The sequence below is a fragment of the Hyalella azteca genome, unplaced genomic scaffold (assembly GCF_000764305.2).
Source record: "Hyalella azteca isolate HAZT.00-mixed unplaced genomic scaffold, Hazt_2.0.2 contig9715, whole genome shotgun sequence".
Taxonomy (NCBI): Eukaryota; Metazoa; Arthropoda; class Malacostraca; order Amphipoda; family Hyalellidae; genus Hyalella; species Hyalella azteca.
The window spans coordinates 35,684-57,485 of record NW_025939777.1 but is presented as its reverse complement, the minus strand read 5'-3'; the positions used below and the strand labels follow the sequence as shown (position 1 = coordinate 57,485).

Below are 21,802 nucleotides of genomic sequence, written 5' to 3'. Positions count from 1 at the left end.
ATCCAACAAATGTATCAATATGAAGAAAATATTTTATTGAGTAACAATGTATTGTGAATAATAGAGGCTTGGTTGAACTAATATTAGTACAACCATAAATAGAGGGACTTGCCAGATTGAAATATTCTTAAATCAATATTTATTTTATAATAATAGCAACGACATCTCACAGCGTTTATTACAATGCGGTGGTTTAATTCATATTTTAAATTATACAATAGTGCATTTATATCAGAATAGAATAGTATCAATTTTACGCAGCTCCTCCATACCCTCAAAAAGTTGTTTAATCCTGTAAAATGAACGGCACGTGAACACAACGATGCCAATGAAGTCACCCGCGTTTATGAAGTGCTATTGAGAGACGCTCTAAAAGTGGCCTCGAACGGCAGGCGGCAGGCGCACACAGCGGAAGAAGCAACAAACAAAGCAGCAGCAACAAAAAAAACACTTACTAAATAAAATAAAACTAACAACTAACCTTACCTATTATACCAAGCAATTTTTTTTATTATTATAGCATTTCGAAATTGCTTCTGAAACTAAATTTGATACGAAAAACTAGGGCATATTTTACAATACAATTCGCTAAAGTCAAATATAAACCAACCTCCTTCGCTACTGACTCTTGTGTAACAAAATAACATCAGTAAATAATTTTAGGACCCATAGAAAAAATGCTTTCTTTGTCTTGTTAACTGCGACTATAGGTCAACAAAAAGTCGGTCCTCGCTATCAACTAAAATTTGCATTTAATATTCCATTAATTCATGATGAATCGAAGGCCAGTTTTGCTACTTCAAATTCTAAATTCACATTGAATGAAGAATATATTCACGAAGCGATTCTAAAGATAACGGATATGAACTAATTAAATTATTTATCCTCGGTAGATTCCAAGACTAAAGCAGGATTTTCTTAAGGCACCACGTACTATTTATTGCAATTAGCAGCCTATGCGTTGTAGCTTTAGTAATGTTTTATTTTACTTGGTTATATTTTGCTTAGATTTGACGGTTGGCCACTATATCCACGTGGGCGACGTGTAGCAGCAACGGCAAATCGTTGCAAGCTTATCTTGTGTTAGGTAGATGTTACTATTTTTGTGAATTAATGGAGCAAATTAAAATTCGTTCGTGACATTGAAAATGTTCGCGTATTAACTTGAGGACCCTCGCTAGCCAGATGGATGCTTTTTCGAAATAGGACACTTATATCTTCAAGTGTGTATTGTTTTACAGTGAGTTCTTCAGCGTCAATTTTTACTTTGAATATATCCTAGGGTTCGATCGGATCCATCAAGATTATAATTGTGCAACAACTTCTCGTTTATAGAAGTTGCCGAAACTTTCACACACGTGATTCCGATGTAAACTTGCAGATGCAATGAATTTGTACTCTTTTACCGTATAGGCCTAGAGTTGGGATGAAATAAACCATCATGTCTTATTCCATTATATTTTAATTTAAGGTCGAGGCCATTATTTACACGGGATGCTATGGTTATCAATATACATGAGACATCAGAGGGCGGGGCCAAAACACTGCAAGGGCTGGGAGATAATATATAGTTGAACAAGCTTTATCTTGTGCCTGTATAGCGCAGGGAATTCATCAACAGACTTTACTTAGACTAAAAAGTGTACAAAAAATAACCTATGTAATGTTAATGCTACAATGAAACATATATAGTTGTGAGAAAAGGAAACTTCACAGCGACTAAAAAACATTATTTCGAAATCGAAAAAATACCTCACAATTCCGATAAACTTCTGTTAAACATCAACATCTTTTTGGAGACGACAGACAACTACTAGTGGCAGCAAAATTTTTCTTGTGTTATAAATAGGTTGTATATAGATTTAAATTCGATAAGAAGTTCAGCTAAAAACGTATTTTGCTGCACGAAGAAAAGACAAAAACGTCGTAAATTCGAATTAAAATCACTGAAGCTTTGGTTCGGTCAATGAAAATAATCGGTCATACAACCAAATAAAGTAACATTTTAGAAATTTAAAATTATTTTAAAATGTAACATTTTTTGCGTGGCTGAGGACATTCGTATTGCGTACATGGGGGGAAGATGTGTGGTTATTAGTTATATATACAGTAGTTATGCTATACATAGAATTAATTTTCCATACAGTTCTGTCATCGCATGCTTACATGATTTATTTGCAAATGAATATATATATTCATAGAAACGTACGCTGAATAACTGCTAACTTCGGCTAATTCAGAAGTGCCTCGAACCTCGTTGTTTAACAATCTATCGAGAAAGCTGTTAAAGGCATCATGAAAGTTTCAATAGTTTTAATGCTTTCATAGTAATTATAATTTAAATTTATTGGCTAAGTAAAATGTTTTCGGCAAATGAACTGCGATGTATTTTCTATCATGTCATTCTTGGCTCAAGTAATGGTGAAAAAAAGTGATCATAAATTCCAGTTAACCCGACTAAAGGGTTAACTGAGCGATACTGTGCAATTGTGGTGATATTAAAAACTTCTTATTAATATGAATATGCTAAAAGCCTACTCTAGAATTTTCGTGTCTTGGATACAAACATTTCTAATTCTAAAATTCTTCGATGTACCATAAAAAAATTGCTCAAGTATTGCACTCTGAATCTTGTAGGTAGTAATTTGAAAGTTTATATCATGCAAACCAACTGCAACATTACCCATTTTATGTCAACGTTACATTTTTAATCATGATTATGTGGTGTTACTTGCACTAAATAGCATGTATAAAGTTGAGGTTAATTCTTCATTATTGTAATGGACTCCATCAAATGATATTATTTGCTAATTTTTCAAGCATCACCATAGTTTAGAATGCGTCCTGGAATATTAGATATTTGTTTTTGAAAAATTTTCGACATATTCACGTTAGTTACATCGCAGAGATCATTCCTCCTGTTTTTTATTTGATTTCTTGTTTATTCATTAATTTAGATTGCTTATACATAATTTGTTAGTTATACTATTCCTTTTTGGAAATTAAATTGTAAAATTCGACGGACGAGAAAACTGTTTGCTGTATACCCGATTTCCCCAACATAACAATTTTCCCCAGCCTAATAATTTTTCCCGGCACTTCTATTCTCCCCAGCATAATCATTTATTTTCCCCAAGATCACTCTACTACTTCCACTCTAAAAATTTTATGCGCTTTCATTAGACAGTGCAAAAATATATCTTCAAGTTACCATATAAATCAACGTATAATAAAATTCAGGGACAAGCACCTGTCTAACAAGCGCACACAAACAAAAAACATTAATTGATGTCAATAAATTAAATCTTATCAATAATGATATGACAAAATAGGGTAAAAAACAATACAAAACTGCACCAATGCCTTTATATCTATTCAAAGCCGCTTGGCCTTAAGTCAGTTCACGATACGTAAGACTAATAAACTATTCGCTTCACTTCTAAAAACCATCATAATCTATTGATACAAAAAGCCTTAATCGAAAGTATTTAAAACAATAAATATAAAACAACATGAGTGGGCAACGTGTTCCGAGGAAGGAGCAAGTTGATCAAAGCGCATAGAGATGGCAAGTGCGGTAAAGTGCAAGCGTTTTGGGGGGAAAACATGGCATCAAGCAAGTAAAGTCGTAAACAATATAACGCTTTTCAGCATATGTCGTTCCGGGGAATGTATAATAGTCTGATTTTAATCCCGGAGTGCTTAGATTGCCACGAGTTACTGATTATTTGATTATTCAAATATAGAGCTACCAGGGCCTAATAATCGGCAGGAGAACTGGTGACTGTAACAATGTTCGTCTATCACGCAAATATCCACGGTATTTAATTAAATGCTCTCTTAAATTCAATAAGCAGACACGTAAATCATGGCCATGATTCAGCCTTGTTAAAGTTCAACGAAATAAGAAGCATTTGACGATAACAATACATTCACTTAAAAGCTTCTGATTTCTCGTGATTGAAGGGAACAATTTCGCCCGAATCGAGCGAGGAAGAGTTATGGAGATGCTATCATGGCTCACATATTCAAACTACACACCGGAATACTGCCTACATGCTAGGGTTGACAAGTTCTGTATCAACATTAAATATTTCAGCGTCACTCTTTCGAGAGTGTCCAGTAAGCACTAATGCAGCTAAGCGTTTACCGCACAATAGTAATTGTGAGTGTATTATTACATCCAGGACTAAGAATCTCATACCCGTGAAGATTCGTGGGGCTAACTATATTAATATGGTACATAGAAATCGTTCAAGTGCGTGAATCAATCCATCGGCGCGACACGGTATGCGACGCATTACGGTACAATAAGAAGTAACGTACGTGGCTGAGGAAGCGATTCTAAGATGTACTGTATTTCTTCTCGGAAGCATCACACGTACCATTCTTTAACGTCCTTGCGCTCCTTTTTAACGGGCCGACGATCTCCGGCTTTGGTAGTACCGTTGTTCTGCCCGTTCACAATCATAGTAGGCCCTTGTGTTAAAGACGAATACGTTTTAGCTTCCTCTATTTTACTTATCTCCCGGGACTTACTATTGCATTTGAGTATGATCAAAATGACTATAATAATGACTATAAGGATTCCAGCTACGATGCTTATGATGAGAGGAACTTGCTTGGTTGTCTCGTTGGGAACGCCTTGGATGTTGTCGGGGACTTCGATCTTGGGTTCGTCGACTCCCACAGCTTCATACTCATTGAGATTCAAGTCAACATCTGGGAAACCATAGTCCGGGTAATGCTCGTGGAAATCCGTAGAAGGAGGATTGCTCCACTCTGGATGGCTGTTCTCGTTGCTTTCGTTGCCACTGCCATCGAAGGGATGTTCAGTAGACGCAGGACTCCTATTGTAAGTCTGCGCGCCGCTGCCGCCTCGCACTCCTGTTCGTATATTGCTTCGCTGATCCGAAGTATCGACACTCCCGGTGCCATCAACAATCCTGCTGCTGTCGATCCCGTCACTGCCACCGGTGCCACTGACGTCAGTGTGGTCGGTGTCGCCCTCTCTGTTGTTGCTGGTCGTGTCTGTAGCTGAGGACGACTCGTGCTCCTCCGAATGAATGACATCGGGAATCAGCATTGGAGGCGATGTGGCCGACGGCTGAAACCCAACTGTAAGAAATAAATACTTAATAACCGCTATATAACTGACGCAAAATAAGGCATCTTCATCTAAAACGCTTATCACAGTAACTCCAACTTACTCCGATTGCACTCAAGGCAGGTATTAATCTATACAGAGCGTAAGCCCAAACTTGTTCAAAAAGTCAACACTCACCTCTCTCGCCCTCAATGAGGTTCCCCTCATCCGTGTTAAACTCGCCAGATCCTGAGCCGATATAACAATCCTCTTCATCATCACACATCCTCCCATCAGCTCCCGTGCGCCCCTGGACAATCCTGCCACCGCTGGTATGGATTGCGGGTGGTGGTTTGGGTGTGGTGGGGCGAGTGGGTGGGATGTACACAGGTGTGATCAAGTCGTCCCCTGCTGAGGGTAGAGGATAAGGTTACTTCTACGCAAGTCGTCCCCTGCTGGGGGTAGAGACTCAGGTTACTTCTACGCAAGTCGTCCCCTGAGGGTAGAGACTCTGGTTACTTCTACGCAAGTCGGTTCCCTGCTGAGGGTAGAGACTCAGGTTACTTCCATGCCAATTTTGAGCTGCACGAATAGTAAGCAACAGAGCTCAATTTTTCGACAGCGAACTTGCGTCATCTTCTTAACTAGTTTCAATTTCACAGTGATCACGAGCTCACAGTAAAATTTTGCATATATACGATTAAAAGAACTAAAAATATCTGTTTTCAATGAAAGAATTAAATGAAATAGACAAAGGAATCAATATTCTTAATAGAGATTACGCACTCTTGGCAAACCCAAGTTATACTGTAGAAAATAATCTAACCCATGAACGAATTATTTGGTTTTGTTAACGAATTTGTTAACGAGTTAACGAATTTGAAATTTCGTTAACTTTTTAAACCAGTTCGCGAAAAATTTGAAAATTTATACAACCAAATTGCTTCACAACCGCAGGTTGGTAATCCATCTTGAACAAAATGAATAACATTATTATAACAGTGCGCCACGAGAGTAAACATGGAAACAACGAGTACCATGACACAGCAAGTACCATGACACAGCAAGTACCATGACACAACAAGTACCATGACACAACAAGCACCATGATACAACAAGTACCATGAAACAACGAGTACCATGACACAACAAGCACCATGACACAACAAGCACCATGACACAACAAGTACCATGACACGACAAGTACCATGACACAACAAGTACCATGACACAACAAGTACCATGACACATGTATCATGACACAACAAGTACTATGAACATCACCTGATCCCGTCTCGAAGACCGGTACGCACTGGTCCTCATCGTCGATGTCACAGTCGCTGCCGGCGCCGCTGTAGACGAGGTCGTCATTGTCACCTTGCTGGGCCCCCCCGGCCGGCATCTGTAGGGCAGTTCCATCAGTAAATATAATTCATAGCAAAATAATACATCAATGAAAGCACTTATTTTACGTAAAATTAGTCCAACAAAAACTTCATTCGACAATTTAATAATTCAATCGGGTGAAATGAACGAACTTTCAAACAGCGAAACCTTCGAAGTGATTAATTACATTACACATAAACTTTTTATAAATTTGAAGAAAAATAAGTATGTGTGGGAAATCTCGCACGGCATTGCCGAAAAATACCATCCGGAGCTATTGGCTACAAATAAACTATGAGATAAAACAAAGCGATCGCAACCGCTGTTTAAAACCGGGAACTGCAACTGGAATATCAAGCGACTATGCATTTCTAAACCTGATATCCCATTAGGCCTGGCATGGATCCAGAGTTATGCCAGGTATATCAGGCCACTGTGCACGATTAAACCTACTATTCCTATAAGCACTAGATATGGAACCAGGAATTCTATCAGGAATATATAGCCACTAAGCATATCTAAACCTGCTATTCCTATAAGCACTAGATATGGAACCAGGAATTCTATCGGGAATATCTAGCCACTAAGCATGACTAAACCTACTATTTAGGGCCAGGATTTTCATTGGAACTGGAATTTCTGAAGCATATTACCGTAGGGCTGACCTGTTGCATGTGGCCAGCACCAGCACGGGAGGCAGGTGCTCGCTCTATCCTCTGAGGGAGGCTCAGCAGAAGGTGTACGTCGCCCTCAACCTTGACGCGAGGGTCGCGTTCAGCCGCCAGGTCCAAGGGGCGCTCACCGTTGGCCACCACTCCCGCTAGGATACCCTGACACCGACGGTAATACAATTTGAAAACTTATTTTACTTTTAAAATACGCGTTATGACTTAGTCAATCATTAGTGAGTTACATTAACTTGTGACATTTGCAGTTTTTGTAGCCACCACTTCCGCTAGGATGCCTGGGAATGAAAGTGGCCACCACTCTAGGATATCCTGACACCGACGGTAATACAATTTGAAAACTTATTTTACTTTTAAAATACGCACAACGAGTTAGTCTTTAGTGAGTTATGGTAAGTTTAATTAATTTAAGTTAATTAGTAAGTTATGTTAAGTTGTGAGATTTAATTTTTTTGTGGCCAATACTCTAGGATGACCTGAGACTTACAGTAAATAAATATTCAAACCTTATTTCTCTTTAACAAAACAATGATTCAATCACATTCGTGATTTAAATCAAGTTTTACATAGATGATAGGACATCCGGTTTTTCGCAGTACATTCATCAAGATGCAGTCAGTAGTAAATAATATCTATAAGTCTTAGCAGCTTATTCACCGAAATGATGTTATTATTAAGGTATGCCAAGATTTTTTTAGATAAACTAGATGGTCGGAATTTAGAACCTTTGCATCTTATTCATTTGAACGATCGTTATTTTAGGGCACCTGGAAGGGTTTCTTGATAACGGCCTCTCTCTTGGACCGGTGGCCGCCCAGCATCAGAGAAGACTGGCCGTTGAAAACAGAAAGCTGGTGGCCTGGGTCGAGAAAATCATTCAGTTTCATTATTACGAGGATAAATTATATATATTAATATAATATAATATAAGATTCCTTGCGAAGAAATCTTTAATTACGGGTCGGAGCGGATATACGAGCTTCACACACAGGTTCAATATTCATAAAACACAATAATGTGTCAAAAAAGAATTGCGTGTGTGATTTCATAACATAGTTGTATTAGTAACGCATTAAGAATTTCTTAATTAGTTTCTTATTGCCAATACATTAACATCTACACATGAAGGCTATTTTCTATGCTCTTAGCTCCAGCGTACATCAGTCCCAGATTCAGTTGTTACATTTTACAAAAGTTAAATGTGTACATAGATGGGAGAAAAACGTTTTCGTCAAATAAATTGTTTTTTTTTAGATACACGAAACAAGTTCGGTGTCGTAGACAACATTTTCACGAATATTATGTAGGAAATGAAGGCAATGAAAAAAACGAGAACTAGATTTAAGTAAACTTAAGGGGACCGGCTACCCTAAAATGTTCAATTTTGGCGTTTTTCGGTTTTTGTGCTCATCTGAAAGCTGGAATTCTGCTCTTTCCAATGGTACCACTGCCATCGCTGTACGCCAATATTTACGTTCATGACGTCTCTTTAAAGGGAAGCGGGTGAGAGAGTTCTTTAAGTAATTAGATATAAAGTAATTAGCTGCTTTGAAAAGTTCAACTTATTGTCACGGAAAACCTATCTCCTCCTACAGTTTTCAAGCTACAGCAATGAGACATACACCATTCGATTCGTAAGGAAATTACCTAAAAATTTGATGATCATTTTTTTGAATTTCTGTCTGGTTCGTTTTTTATATGGGGGAGAACTGGGGGGAGGGGGAAAAAGTGAGAAAAATGGGATAAAACGCGCATAAAAAAAACTAAGGGGAAAATGAGAAAAGTGATCATCAAATTTTTAGGTATGGTCCTTACGAACCGAATGATACTTGTCTCGATGTTGTAGGATGATATTTGTAGGAGGAGATAGATTTTCTAAAGTACCCCTTTTTAGCCGTTTTCTATGAATTTCTCGTTTTCTATCAATTTTTTCGAAAAATTAATGGAAGCAAAATGTTCTTATTTTTACATTTTACGTATGTATGTGAAGTTTCATGATGATCGGATGATAACTGTAGAAGTTTTTCCTGAGGGTAGCCGGTCCCCTTAAATAAATGATTCTACATAGAGAGAACGTAAACAAAATAGGTCAATAAGAGTGAAGAGGCATGAAAAACAGAACTGATAATACTTCAAGAAAACAGAACGTTTTAAGAACTTTTGATCTCCATCTCATCATCGAACATTTAAGTAAATAAGGTTCTAAAAGTGGTGCAGCTATAATACTGTGTGCATTGGGATGCAAATTGTGCAACATTACCTGAAATGAAACCGAATTAAGTTATCTATTTCACTTGCCAAGTAATCAATGCCTGAACAAAAGCAGCAGCGATCCGATGCTCAACATGAAATTAAATAAGAAATAAGGTATAATGCGCAAATCAAATTAAAAAGAGCTAGAATACGTATGAATACTTTAATAAAATAACGTCTGTGCTTCAAAGGAAAAATGTTCCCTGAAAATACAATGTTACTGATAATGCAAGAATAATGTCAATTGCCTAAATGTAGCAATTTTAATGCCTCGTTAATAATTCTAATTCCTTATTTACAACTGTATTGCCTGATTTATGACTGTATTGCCAAATTTGTTACACAGAAATTCATAAATTGTGCATGAAAATAGAGCAAAAAGAAGTTCGAGCGGTGGCAAGATGTGAACAACATTCACACGAAGAAACGAGCAGCGCACAAAACTTGGGCTTCAAACCAGACTCTGTTACTAGAGACTTTTTCTTTTATTTTATCAATTATTACTTCAAGTTACCAGAGACTTGTTTGAGAAATTGCTCCAAAATAAAAAACATTGTTTAATCTCTTGGAAAACATCCAAGCCCAATGACTCCATCGGCCTTGGTACAATTTACACTGCTCTTCGAAAAATAAGAAAAGGTCTCTTAACAGAAAAGTTTTGGTTGCTCCTGAGCGTTCAGGCAGCGAAATTTCGTATCCAGACGGTGCATAAACAAAAACTTTGATGTACATTGGTGCGTAAAAACAAGTGCGTTGAGATAGGCAGCGAAATTTCGTATCCAGACGGTGCATAAACAAAACTTTGATGTGCATTGGTGCGTGAGAACAAGTGCGTTGAGGTGCGTTTATCAACTAATGCAACATGACCGTACCATAGAAGTATCGGGTGCGTAGTTTGGTCAGAAGACGTAAGTCCAGCGGCGTGAGCTCGTCTGAACGGTTAGAAGGTTAGTTTGGGAGTTGTAATCTTAACCGTGTAGCCTATTAAGAGTTGGAATGAATCAGTAGTTTTATTTAAACCCGTGTTAACCAATTTAATATGGCGTAATATGAATATCGCCAAATACATATGCCGCAATTAGATTTTTATCCAATTAAATATGCTATAATAAGCACCGAATCGATGCTTACTATCTCTACCACAAATCTAGTCTAGAACCTTGTTAAATATTGCAACTTTTCTGTCACCCCTGAATTACCCTCACCAAAAAAAAGAAGAAAATTACCCCAAAAGGAATTTATCCCCAGTTGGTCACTCGTTCATCTAAAACAATAAATTAGAAATCAAGCCTATGCAGGCCTATTCTTCAACGCCGGATATACTATATACTATACTAAGAATGCAGTAATTATCGACAGGCTGGAGTGAGTTATTCACTAAAATAATTGTAATGGCCAACTCTCTTCAGAAATATTAAGCAATAAGTCAAGTCGATAAACTCGAAACGTTACTTCCAATCTGCATGTAAGCCAAAACGTACCCCATTAAAATTAAAATCATTACCTCAAAAGATTTCCGGTTTTATTTTAGTACATTCTTCCTGTTGCAATGATATTTTTCATGCTATTACGATGCAATAAAATACAATAAGTGTAATAAATGAAAGTGAAATAAGTTCTTACCTTTAGGGTTCTTGCTGAGGACGTCGTAGTCATCCACCTGGAGGGTGGCGTTAGCGCCTGTGCGGACGAACTTCACGACGTGGTACAGCCCGTCGTTAACCTGCGAATTCATTATTTCACTATAGATTTTTTATGAATTGTAAAATAATTTACCATGAATTTTCAGCGAATAAATTCATTATTTCACTATAGATTTTTTATGAATTGTAAAATAATTTACCATGAATTTTCAGCGAATAATTCATTATTTCACTATACATTTTTTATGAGTTGTAAATAATTTAACATAAATTTTCAGAGCTGTTCAACTTTGATGATTAAACTAAACCACGATTTAGTTGATTTTGCAATTTTTATCCAAAATTCGATAGTAAAGTAATATTTAAGATGAAAAGTCCAAAATTTCAGCGTCTCTAATTTTCTTAAATTTTCATAACAAAAAGTAATCATATTTGGTCTACTCTTAGATATTTTCATAAGAAGATACCTTTAATTCAAGATCTAGTTATTCTCTACATTACTTTACAACTGCTCTCTATTTTTTAATACTTGCAACCATTTTCTATTTTTTACAACTATTTTCTTTACTGGAACAAAGAAGCGTTCAGAATTATCCCCGAAACGATGAATTCTAGCGATATTAACAACGTGAGTTGGGAAGTACAACTTAATATTCTTAAAATAAAAATTTGGTGACGTAAAAGCAGAACATTTGAGTAAAATATGAACTGGAAACAACAATAACTTCTTAATTACAAATTGCGTGGAAACTATTATTGCGTGGAAACTATTAACTATTATTATATTATATTAACTAACTATTATTGCGTGGAAACTATTAATTCCGAATAATTAATTAATTAAGATTAACATTTCAAACCTGAGCAACGGGTTCGGCAATAGGATGGTCTTCAGTGCCCATATTGTAAACCATCACAACCTTGCCGTCCACCTGTCCAAGTCAAATTATACAAATTATATAACATAATAATATACAAAATCATACCAATAATATAAATATAACAAATGTGCACTAGTTATGCATTAAATTGAGACAATTGAGATAATTTTAAAAGGGAATTAGGGTATAGTAAACTGGTAATTGCTACATTGTTAATTTATTATAGGCATTTCATACAGAGAATCATACGAATAGTTCAAGCAAGATAAACGAATAGTTCAAGCAAGAAAAAAGAACATGTATTAATTAAGAACATTGAGTTATACGCAGCTCGCCAAACAATTACGAAAAGTTATCGAAATTCAAATTTTCTATTTTCAATCTTTCATAATAATTAATTGCAGCCTCAATTCTCCGAGGTATTGAAGCATACAAATTATGAATTATTGCCTAAGGAATGCTAACTCATTCTTCAGTTAAAACTCCCTCCAGCTCTTTTACAGACGATGGTAGCGGGAATCGACTACTGACTGGTGATTGTGGTGGCTAAATAAGGTGCTCCATTTCATTAGACTGTTCCTCGTGCAATTTTTTCAGTAATTCCAGCTGTATAGATCGGGGACATTATCATCTTGAAAGATGGCGTTCCCTTGTTATAACAGTGCTTAAACCATTGGACGAACTTGGTTCTTTAAAATTCTTAAATGGTCTCGGCTGTTAATTCTTCCATGTAGAGAAATCATTGCTCCACCGGATTTCAAAGAAATATCACCCCATGCAGATCATCACAGATCCCTTCGCCATGTTTTACGGTTGTGAGGAGGCAGTCGGGATTAAATGACTATTTTGGCTGTCTCCACACGTAACCTCGGCCAGAGGTTGGAAATAATGTAAACGATGATTCGCCCTATAGAAAATTACATTTTTCCACGGCTCGACGGTTCCATTCTGGAGGTTTTTACACCACTCTAAACGCTTTGAAGAATTTGTAGTTGAAACCAGTTTTTTTTAATTGCAGCTCTTCCATAGAATTCAGATTTGTGCATTTCTCGGCAGACAGCCTTTATAGAAACTGTGTCCTGTAGGTGTCCATTGAGGTCTGCAGTAATTTTAACAACCGTGGTCTCTCGATTGTCCCTCACAACACGATTTAGGAACCGACAGTCTCTCTCATACAACTTTGACTTTCGGCCAGACCTGTACTTTGCCTGAGGACGTTTTTCCTTCTCTTTCAAAAGCAGTCATTACTTTTGAGATAGCACCTTTAGAAACGTCAAGCATTCGGGAAGTTTCTGTCACACTAGCACCTGCCATACTGGCGCCAACAATTTGGCCTCTTTGAAAGTCAGAAAGATTTGCCAGTTATGTGTTATAAGTTAGGTTATAGACACAAAAAATTACTAAAAATATCTGTCCATGGATAAAATATCAATTATCAACAACAATAAAACATAAAAACATATCACGTTTTCATTGTTTATAACATGTTCAAAAGTTACGATATCAAAATGTCAGGCGTTTCCCTCATTTTGACCAACCCCTATATATTATTCAATAATTAATTGGAAGAGCTAGGGAGGATTTGGATTAATTTAGATATTTTTCGAAATATTCACTCACCTTCTCTTTTATTCGACTCGTAACTGGAAGGATTAGCTAGAATATTGGCTATATTTTGCAATATTAGCTATATTTCGCGTTTTTCACCAATCACCTTTATTATTTGACTAGCAAATCGCAGGGTTAAATAGAATATTGATATATTTCTCACGTATTCACTCACCACTTCCACTCATCCACTATTATCTTGTATAGTTAGCAGCAACACTAGCTATATTATTCATTATATTTTCATTATATATTTACTATATTTTTATTATATACAGACCACTTCTAGCTCGACGTAGTCATTAGAGTTGGCGGAGTCTAGCCTAAGGAGCGTGGCGTCGTCCGTCTGTTTGGTCATGAAGCCGAGGGCGAGGAGGTCCTTATGTTTGTCCTGGTACTGGCCCTCGGGGTACTCGAACGTCACCACGCCCGTACCCTGACCGAACTCGTACGCCGTCGACTCTGGGTACGGGGAAATTAAATAAATTTAATCAGATTTCGATATTATATTTTTTATATTATATTTTATTATATATTATTTTTATATTATATTATATTAGTAATAGTCTTGGGCACGGGAAAATTAAATAAATTTAATGAGATTTCCATACTAATAAATAGCCTTAGGCACGGGCAGGGCCTGACCATCACTGCAGGAGCCTTACCATCACTGCTGGTGAGGCCACACCATCACTGCAGCGCCTCACCATCACTGTAGGGCCTCACCATCACTGCAGTGCTTCACCATTACTGCAGGTGGGGCCTCACCATCACTACAGACAGGACCTCACCATCACTGCAGGGCCTCACCATCACTGCAGATGGGGCCTCACCATCACTGCAGGGCCTCACCATCACTGCAGGCAGGGCCTCACCATCATTGCAGGCAGGGCCTCACCATCACTGCAGGGCCTCACCATTACTGCAGGACCTCACCATCACAGCAGGGCCTCACCATCACTGCAGGGCCTCACCATCACTGCAGATGGGGCCTCACCATCACTGCAGGGCCTCACCATCACTGCAGGTGGGGCCGGTGTAGGAGGTCATGTCACAGTTGCAGGAGTAGCTGTTCCACTGCTGCACGCACACACCGCCGTTACTGCACGCGTCTGCGCGGCACTGACTGCTGGGACCTGCGCGCCATATTGTCCATTACTCATACATTACAATACTCAGCCATTACAATACTCAGCCATTACAATACTCAGCCATTACATTACTCGTTCATTATTTTGTCAGGTTGTCACCGGCCAGAGCTGCTACAAGCTAACTAACGTTAGTTGAATCTACAGTTCGCTAATGTCAGGGGGCGAACACTTACAGCTCGAGGCCTTGACAATATATAAATGAATTTCAGGCAACTGTGCTTAGTCAATTACTACCTTCAATGCCGTCTGTAGCTGTAACTCTCCTAGCCATCGTCAGTATAAATGCCGGTTCAATGGCCATTGATAAAATCACGAGAAATCACTCTTAAAATAGTTTATTAACTCACACTCTTAAAATCATAATCTCACAGAACGATACTCACACTCATAAAATCGTAATATCACAGAACGATAAAATAATATATTCAACATCACTTTCATTTAAAATGATTATTTGCACCGGGTAAAATAGTCAATTAAGCTTCATCAATAATGGAGTTCAACAATTAAAACTGCACAGCAAGACACTTCTTATTGCAATAAATATTGCACATGGTAACAATTGTCAGCATAAAGTCAGGATAGCTACAAGCTGATTAAGCAACGACCGCATTGCTCCAGCACAGACAAGTCTCTGAACTAATAATAATAATAATAATAATAATAATAAATAATAATAATAACAGCAGTTTCAGCGTTTAGTAGGCCGTAGGCCTGTCGCCGATTCTTACCATCGCAGAACATCCACAGCTTGTTGCGGGATCGAACTTCGCAACTCACTGCTACAATTTTTGCATTGCTTAACCGTCCGGCCTCCTTGCCGATTCTGACCAGAAACTGGCGCACAGAGCTGGGATCGAACCCGCGCCTCTCTGCGCCAATCTTGGTACTATGAACTGTAACCACTGGGCCACCGTTCTGAACTAGACCAGACACGACCAGCCACAACCACGACCAGCCACAACCACGACCAACCACAGTCACGACCAGCCACAACCACGACCAGCCACAACCACGACCAGCCACAGTCACGCAGTTCACAAGTCCTAACGTAATGTACTTGGCGTGACTATACCATGCGTGCTACCTCGTAAATAGCGTAATTCATAGGGTCACATTAAAAATAGTACAGATGAATGATTAAAAAAACAAGTGATTTTGGGAATGACAGTTTCCTGTCGTTCACAAGGTGCTTGCTACTCCTGACATCAATCACACCCGTCACTGCTCACCATCACACTCCCTGCTCACCATCACACCCCCTGCTCACCATCACAGCCCTGCTCACCATCACACTCCCTGCTCACCATCACAGCCCCTGCTCACCATCACACTCCCTGCTCACCATCACAGCCCCTGCTCACCATCACAGCCCCTGCTCACCATCACAGCCCCTGCTCACCATCACAGCCCGTGCTCACCATCACAGCCCGTGCGGACGTTGCTGCTCCTAACGGGCACGTCGCGCCCCGCGGGGTCCGGCGCGTCGCCCTGCAGCTCCATGGAGGCCAGGCAGCCCTGGTACCCGCGCCCCGACACCACGTGGCGGGGCAGCGACGGGTACATCTCGGGGGGCACGCCTCCTGTGGGGACATGGGCATTAAGGGGGCACGCCCCCTGTAGGGACATGGGCATTAGGGTCAACGGGGGGCACGCCCCCTGCGGGTACATGGGCATTAGGGTCAACGAACCCTGTGGGTACATGGGTATTAGGGTCAACGAACCCTGTGGGTACATGGGCATTAGGGTCAACGGAACCTGTGGGTACATGGGCATTAGGGTCAACGGACCCTGTGGGTACATGGGCATTAGGGTCAACGGACCCTGTGGGTAAATGGGCATTAGGGTCAACGGACCCTGTGGGTACATGGGCATTAGGGTCAACGGGGGGCCGCCCCCTGTGGGTACATGGGCATTCGGATTGTTTTGTTTGTAAAATACAAAAGATTTTGGTCGATATAAAGAAGCTATTAAGAAGATTTAGAAACATATGCTATAAAAATAATATTAAAAATATTCTCTTAAGAACATACAACATGGATGCAAATGCTGTATCGTAAGTCTAAAGGAAAATATTATGTTAAATTGAAGAAAGATCAGAATAACAGAAAGAAAATGACGTATTTGGAAATGCCAAGGAAGATTATTGGCATAAATATGTATGATAAGATAAATGCTGTTAGTTAGGAGGAATGAATCGATGTATTGTCGGAATTTGAATGTAGTTAATGAAGTTTAATGTGAATGTAAACATTGGTAATTTGTGGTACAGAAAAACATATAATTTCGAGTGGGGTGAGAGAGATCTCACCAAGGTTTAAGATAAATCACCAAATTGAGTGGGGTGAGAGGAAACCTACCAAAGTTTAAGATGAATCACCAAATTAAGTAGGGTGAGTTGCAAGATAAATCAGCAAATTGAGTGGGGTTGAGAGGAAACCTACCAAAGTTTAAGATAAATCACCAAATTAAATAGGGTGAGTTGCAAGATAAATCAGCAAATTGAGTGGGGTTGAGAGGAAACCTACCAAAGTTTAAGATAAATCACCAAGATAAGTAGGGTGAGTTGCAAGATAAATCAGCAAATTGATTGGGGTGAGAAGAAACCTACCAAAGTTGAAGATAAATCACCAAATGAAGAGGGTGAGTTGCAAGATAAATCAGCAAATTGAGTGGGGTGACTTATAACCCACCAAGATAAAGGTATCCCTGCAAGTCGATGTATCGGTTGCTGCCTGTGCTGGTGACGATGGCGGTGTCGTCATCCACCATGAGGGTGTGGCGGTGTGCTGAGGGCCGCCCCACCGTCACTGAGTGCCACTGATTGTCATTAAGCGCAGTCTTGGACGAGTCCCGTAACTGGATCGGACCGCTGCCCAGGTTGAATACCAAGTGGATGTGGCCGTTGACCAGCTCGATGGCCAGGAAGTCGTGGCCTGTCATGGAAAGTGCTGTCCATTATAAAATTCTCGAAATCGCGAGAAAAATATAAATAAGTAATGGGAATTTTATCTTAAATGGATGTGGCCATTGGCCATGACCAATTCGATGGCCAGGAAGTCGTGGCCTGTCATGGAAAGTACTGTCCATTATAAAATTCTCGAGATCGCGAGAAAAATATGAATATAAGGAAGGAATTTTATCTTAAAAGGATGTGGCCATTGGCCAACTCGATGGCCACAAATTTATGGCCAATAGATATAAAATTTATATCCACAAATTTATGGCCAATAAAAATATAACTCAGTACTCCTCACTGCAGTGAGTAACAGAGCGCGCATGTTCTCGTCGACGAAAACGTGAAGTCACGGACGGACGGACGGACGGACATAACGAGCACAATAGCGCATTTTTTCCATAAATGAGAAAATGGGCTAAAAAGTGTATCGCATTACGGAGAAAGTCAAACTCATTTCTGCTAGTGATTACTTGTCGGCCATTACGAAGCACTCGAGACCACGAGAACAGTCATCATGAATTTCATCTCAAATAATGAATGCGCATTAAAATTATAATATCGCCGAAACTAAGCTTTCCATCATGATAGCATTTAAGTATTGAAAGCCATCATTAGTGGGAAAATGGGCTTCAATGTCAAATGGAGGATAGAAATGGGCTAAAAAAATCAATATATGGGCAAATACAGCATAGTTCAAAGGACCATAAATGAGAAATATTCAACAATTAAACACCAATCAAGAAGCAAATATGGATCTCTGTAACAATATACATTAGCATTGTTGAAAATGCAGGATTGTAGAAAGAAGCTAATGGAAATGGAGCTAATGGGACGGATGGAGAAAAGGTAGAAATGTTACCACCTTTTCCAGCGTTGTACATGATAATTCCTGAAGCCTGGATGGTCTTGAACTGGAAGTAGATGTCCATGAAGGCGTAGGATCTGAGTTGTGGCAGAGCAACGAAGGCCGTGGTGGTCTTGAAGGACACGGGATGATGGACGGTCGGACGAACCGTGCCGAACTTAGCCGTAACCTGTAAACATTTATTTAGGTTTACCGTTAATTGTTCATGAGGTCACACATGCAGTCTTACTTACACAATGAGAATGTTATCATTGAAGTTTGATAAGCATGAAAGTAAAAAATGAAAATACTCAACATATTTGTTTCCTCTCAACTATATATTTAAAAATGTATAAGTTAACAAGAAGGATCAATTTACCCCAGTAAATAACGAATTTATATTTCGAAATTAGGTGATGTAATGAGAGTAATGAAGCATTGTGGAAGTCATGAAACTTACAAATGAATTGCTCTCAATCATCGCGAACATTATTTTCATCAGACACGAATAGGCTAATAACAAAAACGTGTTCAACGCTAGCCAACACCTGGAACACACATCAACACTCACCTGGACACACCAACACTCACCTGGACACACCAACACTCACCTGGACACATCAACACTCACCTGGACACACCAACACTCATCCTGGACACATCAACACTCACCTGGACACACCACCACTCACCTGGACACCATCAACACTCACCTGGACACATCAACACTCACCTGGACACACCACCACTCACCTGGACACATCAACACTCACCTGGACACACCAACACTCACCTGGACATAAACACTCACCTGGACACCATCAACACTCACCTGGACACATTAACACTCACCTGGACACCATCAACACTCACCTGGACACCATCACTCACCTGGACACACCAACACTCACCTGGACACATCAACACTCACCTGGACACCAACACTCACCTGGGCACCACTACTCACCTTGACACATCAACACTCACCTGGACACCAATACAACACTCACCTGGACACACCAACACTCACCTGGACACCACCACTCACCTGGACATCAACACTCACCTGGACACCACCACTCACCTGGACACCACCACTCACCTGGACACCACCACTCACCTGGACACACCACCACTCACCTGGACACCACCAACACTCACCTGGACACCACCACTCACCTGGACACACCACCACTCACCTGGATACACCACCACTCACCTGGATGTCAGGCATGTGGCCACTCCTGGCCTGCTCGAAGACCTCGAGGCCGTTGATCATGAGGCTCTGCATGTCCCCCACGAAGGGCGCCACGGAGCTGTGCAGAGGACCTCCTGGTCTCGTATCCTCCAAGGATACAACGTTCGAGGAGGTCATCGAGCTCATCAGCCAGTCCATCGTCGAGTTTGGGACATGACCCACGTATATGTTTTGGTAGCGAATCACGTCGCGGTTTGATATGATGTGTCCTAAGATAGTAACATATGTGGTTATTATGTACTGCCATATAAGGCTAATACATCACATTACATAAGCCTAATACACACCACCACATAAGGCTAATACATCCCACCACATAAGGCTAATACACACCACCACATAAGGCTAATACACACCACCACATAAGGCTAATACACACCACTACATAAGGCTAATACATCAGAATATACAGAGCTTTAATCTCTGTATCCCAACTCGGTTCGCTATGATGTGTCTTGAGACATCAACACATAAGGTTAATTGTGCGAATATGATGTGTTGTGGATGGTTAGCCCTGGTGTATTGGCAAATGGTTACGATGGTCACAATGGTCGTAACCGTTGTCGTAATTGTCACAATGGTTACGATGGTCACAATGGTTACGATGGTCACAATGGTTACGATGGTCACAATGGTTACGATGGTCACAATGGTCGTAACTGTTGTCGTAATGGTCACAACGGTCACAGGGCAGGAACAGTTCTCACGCGTCACAGGATGCTCGGTGTCGAGCTGTACGGTGAGGGCGGAGGCGCGTCTGAAGTAGCGCAGCCGGTGCCAGCGGCCGTCGTTCAGGTTGTGGCCAACATGAACTTCCTACAGTCAATAATAATATTAAAAATATTATAATAATACTACTAATCCATTATAATAATAAGGCAATATAATATTGATACTACTATATAATAATAATAAGTGCACAATTAAAATACAATATTCTCAATATAAATATGTATTTCCGTCAGTAACATAATTATTTCAATCACAGAATCCTGCCAAATATTGGCAGCGAAAAAATCATGAATGGAAAAGGGTAAATGTATTTTGTAAGTATGACTTTTGAAGCAAATATTAATTGAAAAAACATAACGATAAAATATTTATTATATAAAAAGTCCAAATCGTAAATCTGCAAGTGATGAATAAAATTATTATTGTAAATACTGTTTCAATTAAAATAAGTTACCTATATTAAGCCTTGCTAGGGTCTCACCTCAACCCTGCCCCTTACATCAAGCCTTGCTAGGGTCTCACCTCAACCCTGCCCCTTACATCAAGCCTTGCTAGGGTCTCACCTTAACCCTGCCTCCTACATTAAGCCTTGCTAGGGTCTCACCTTATCCCTTCCCCCTACATCAAGCCTTACTAGGGTCTCACCTTAACCCTGCCTCCTATTTTAAGGGTTGTTCGTATCTGTCCCCCAATAAGGGCCATCTCGATGGTGTCATCCATGAGGCTGGACGTGGGTGAGGCGGGTGAGGCGGATGAGGCGGGTGACCAGGTTCTGAGCAGGAGACCTGAGGCGTGAGTCGTGCTGAACCTGAGCGTAATCTGCTCAGCCTGACTGGCGTCCTCCCTGGGCTTGGTGATGTACAGGCCTTGGCTGCCGTTGAAGTTCAGCGTGGCAGCGTCTAGGTAATTATACAAGAATTATTTTTAATGCATTTATAACGATTATTTAATGATTACTGAAAAATTATTGTTTCACTTAATTATAAATAATAGCGGTTGCAGCGTTCATTAGGACGTTAGTCCTTTCGCCGAATCTTAACATTTTCGTGATGAAGTGCGCGTTTACAAGAATTGATATTTACATTTCAGATCAATTTAGTAAGGGCTATGAGTTTATTTCGTCACATGTTACATAGAAATTAGATAATTTTGGACTTGATGCACCTAGATAAAAGTATTCAATTAATAGTGATTTAAATTTAATGATTTGATATTTTGTAGTTCAACGTCACTGCAACGTTGCTAATCAAAAGAAAACTCATATCATAAAAACATCTAAATTAATCTTCTACCTAATATGGGCAATAAAACTTTA

General features: G+C 39.6%; 1 protein-coding gene across 1 annotated transcript in view; it reads right to left on the bottom strand.

The window, feature by feature from the left end:
* Nucleotides 1-1,444: 1,444 nt before the first annotated feature.
* The window catches only part of LOC108680373 (neurexin-1), a 51,117-nt gene continuing 30,759 nt past the window's right edge, over nucleotides 1,445-21,802 (bottom strand). Inside the window, exons 13-28 of the mRNA XM_047882139.1 lie at nucleotides 21,133-21,386; nucleotides 20,463-20,571; nucleotides 19,717-19,964; nucleotides 18,516-18,687; nucleotides 17,388-17,630; nucleotides 16,116-16,277; nucleotides 14,560-14,679; nucleotides 13,824-14,005; nucleotides 11,915-11,986; nucleotides 11,035-11,134; nucleotides 10,284-10,343; nucleotides 7,926-8,017; nucleotides 7,138-7,302; nucleotides 6,371-6,488; nucleotides 5,285-5,494; nucleotides 1,445-5,118 (exon numbers count right to left, since the gene is read on the bottom strand). Of these exons, the coding sequence (XP_047738095.1) occupies nucleotides 4,376-5,118; nucleotides 5,285-5,494; nucleotides 6,371-6,488; nucleotides 7,138-7,302; nucleotides 7,926-8,017; nucleotides 10,284-10,343; nucleotides 11,035-11,134; nucleotides 11,915-11,986; nucleotides 13,824-14,005; nucleotides 14,560-14,679; nucleotides 16,116-16,277; nucleotides 17,388-17,630; nucleotides 18,516-18,687; nucleotides 19,717-19,964; nucleotides 20,463-20,571; nucleotides 21,133-21,386 (3,050 nt within the window). The 3' untranslated portion in view covers nucleotides 1,445-4,375. The remainder of the gene's footprint in view (nucleotides 5,119-5,284; nucleotides 5,495-6,370; nucleotides 6,489-7,137; nucleotides 7,303-7,925; nucleotides 8,018-10,283; nucleotides 10,344-11,034; nucleotides 11,135-11,914; nucleotides 11,987-13,823; nucleotides 14,006-14,559; nucleotides 14,680-16,115; nucleotides 16,278-17,387; nucleotides 17,631-18,515; nucleotides 18,688-19,716; nucleotides 19,965-20,462; nucleotides 20,572-21,132; nucleotides 21,387-21,802) is intronic.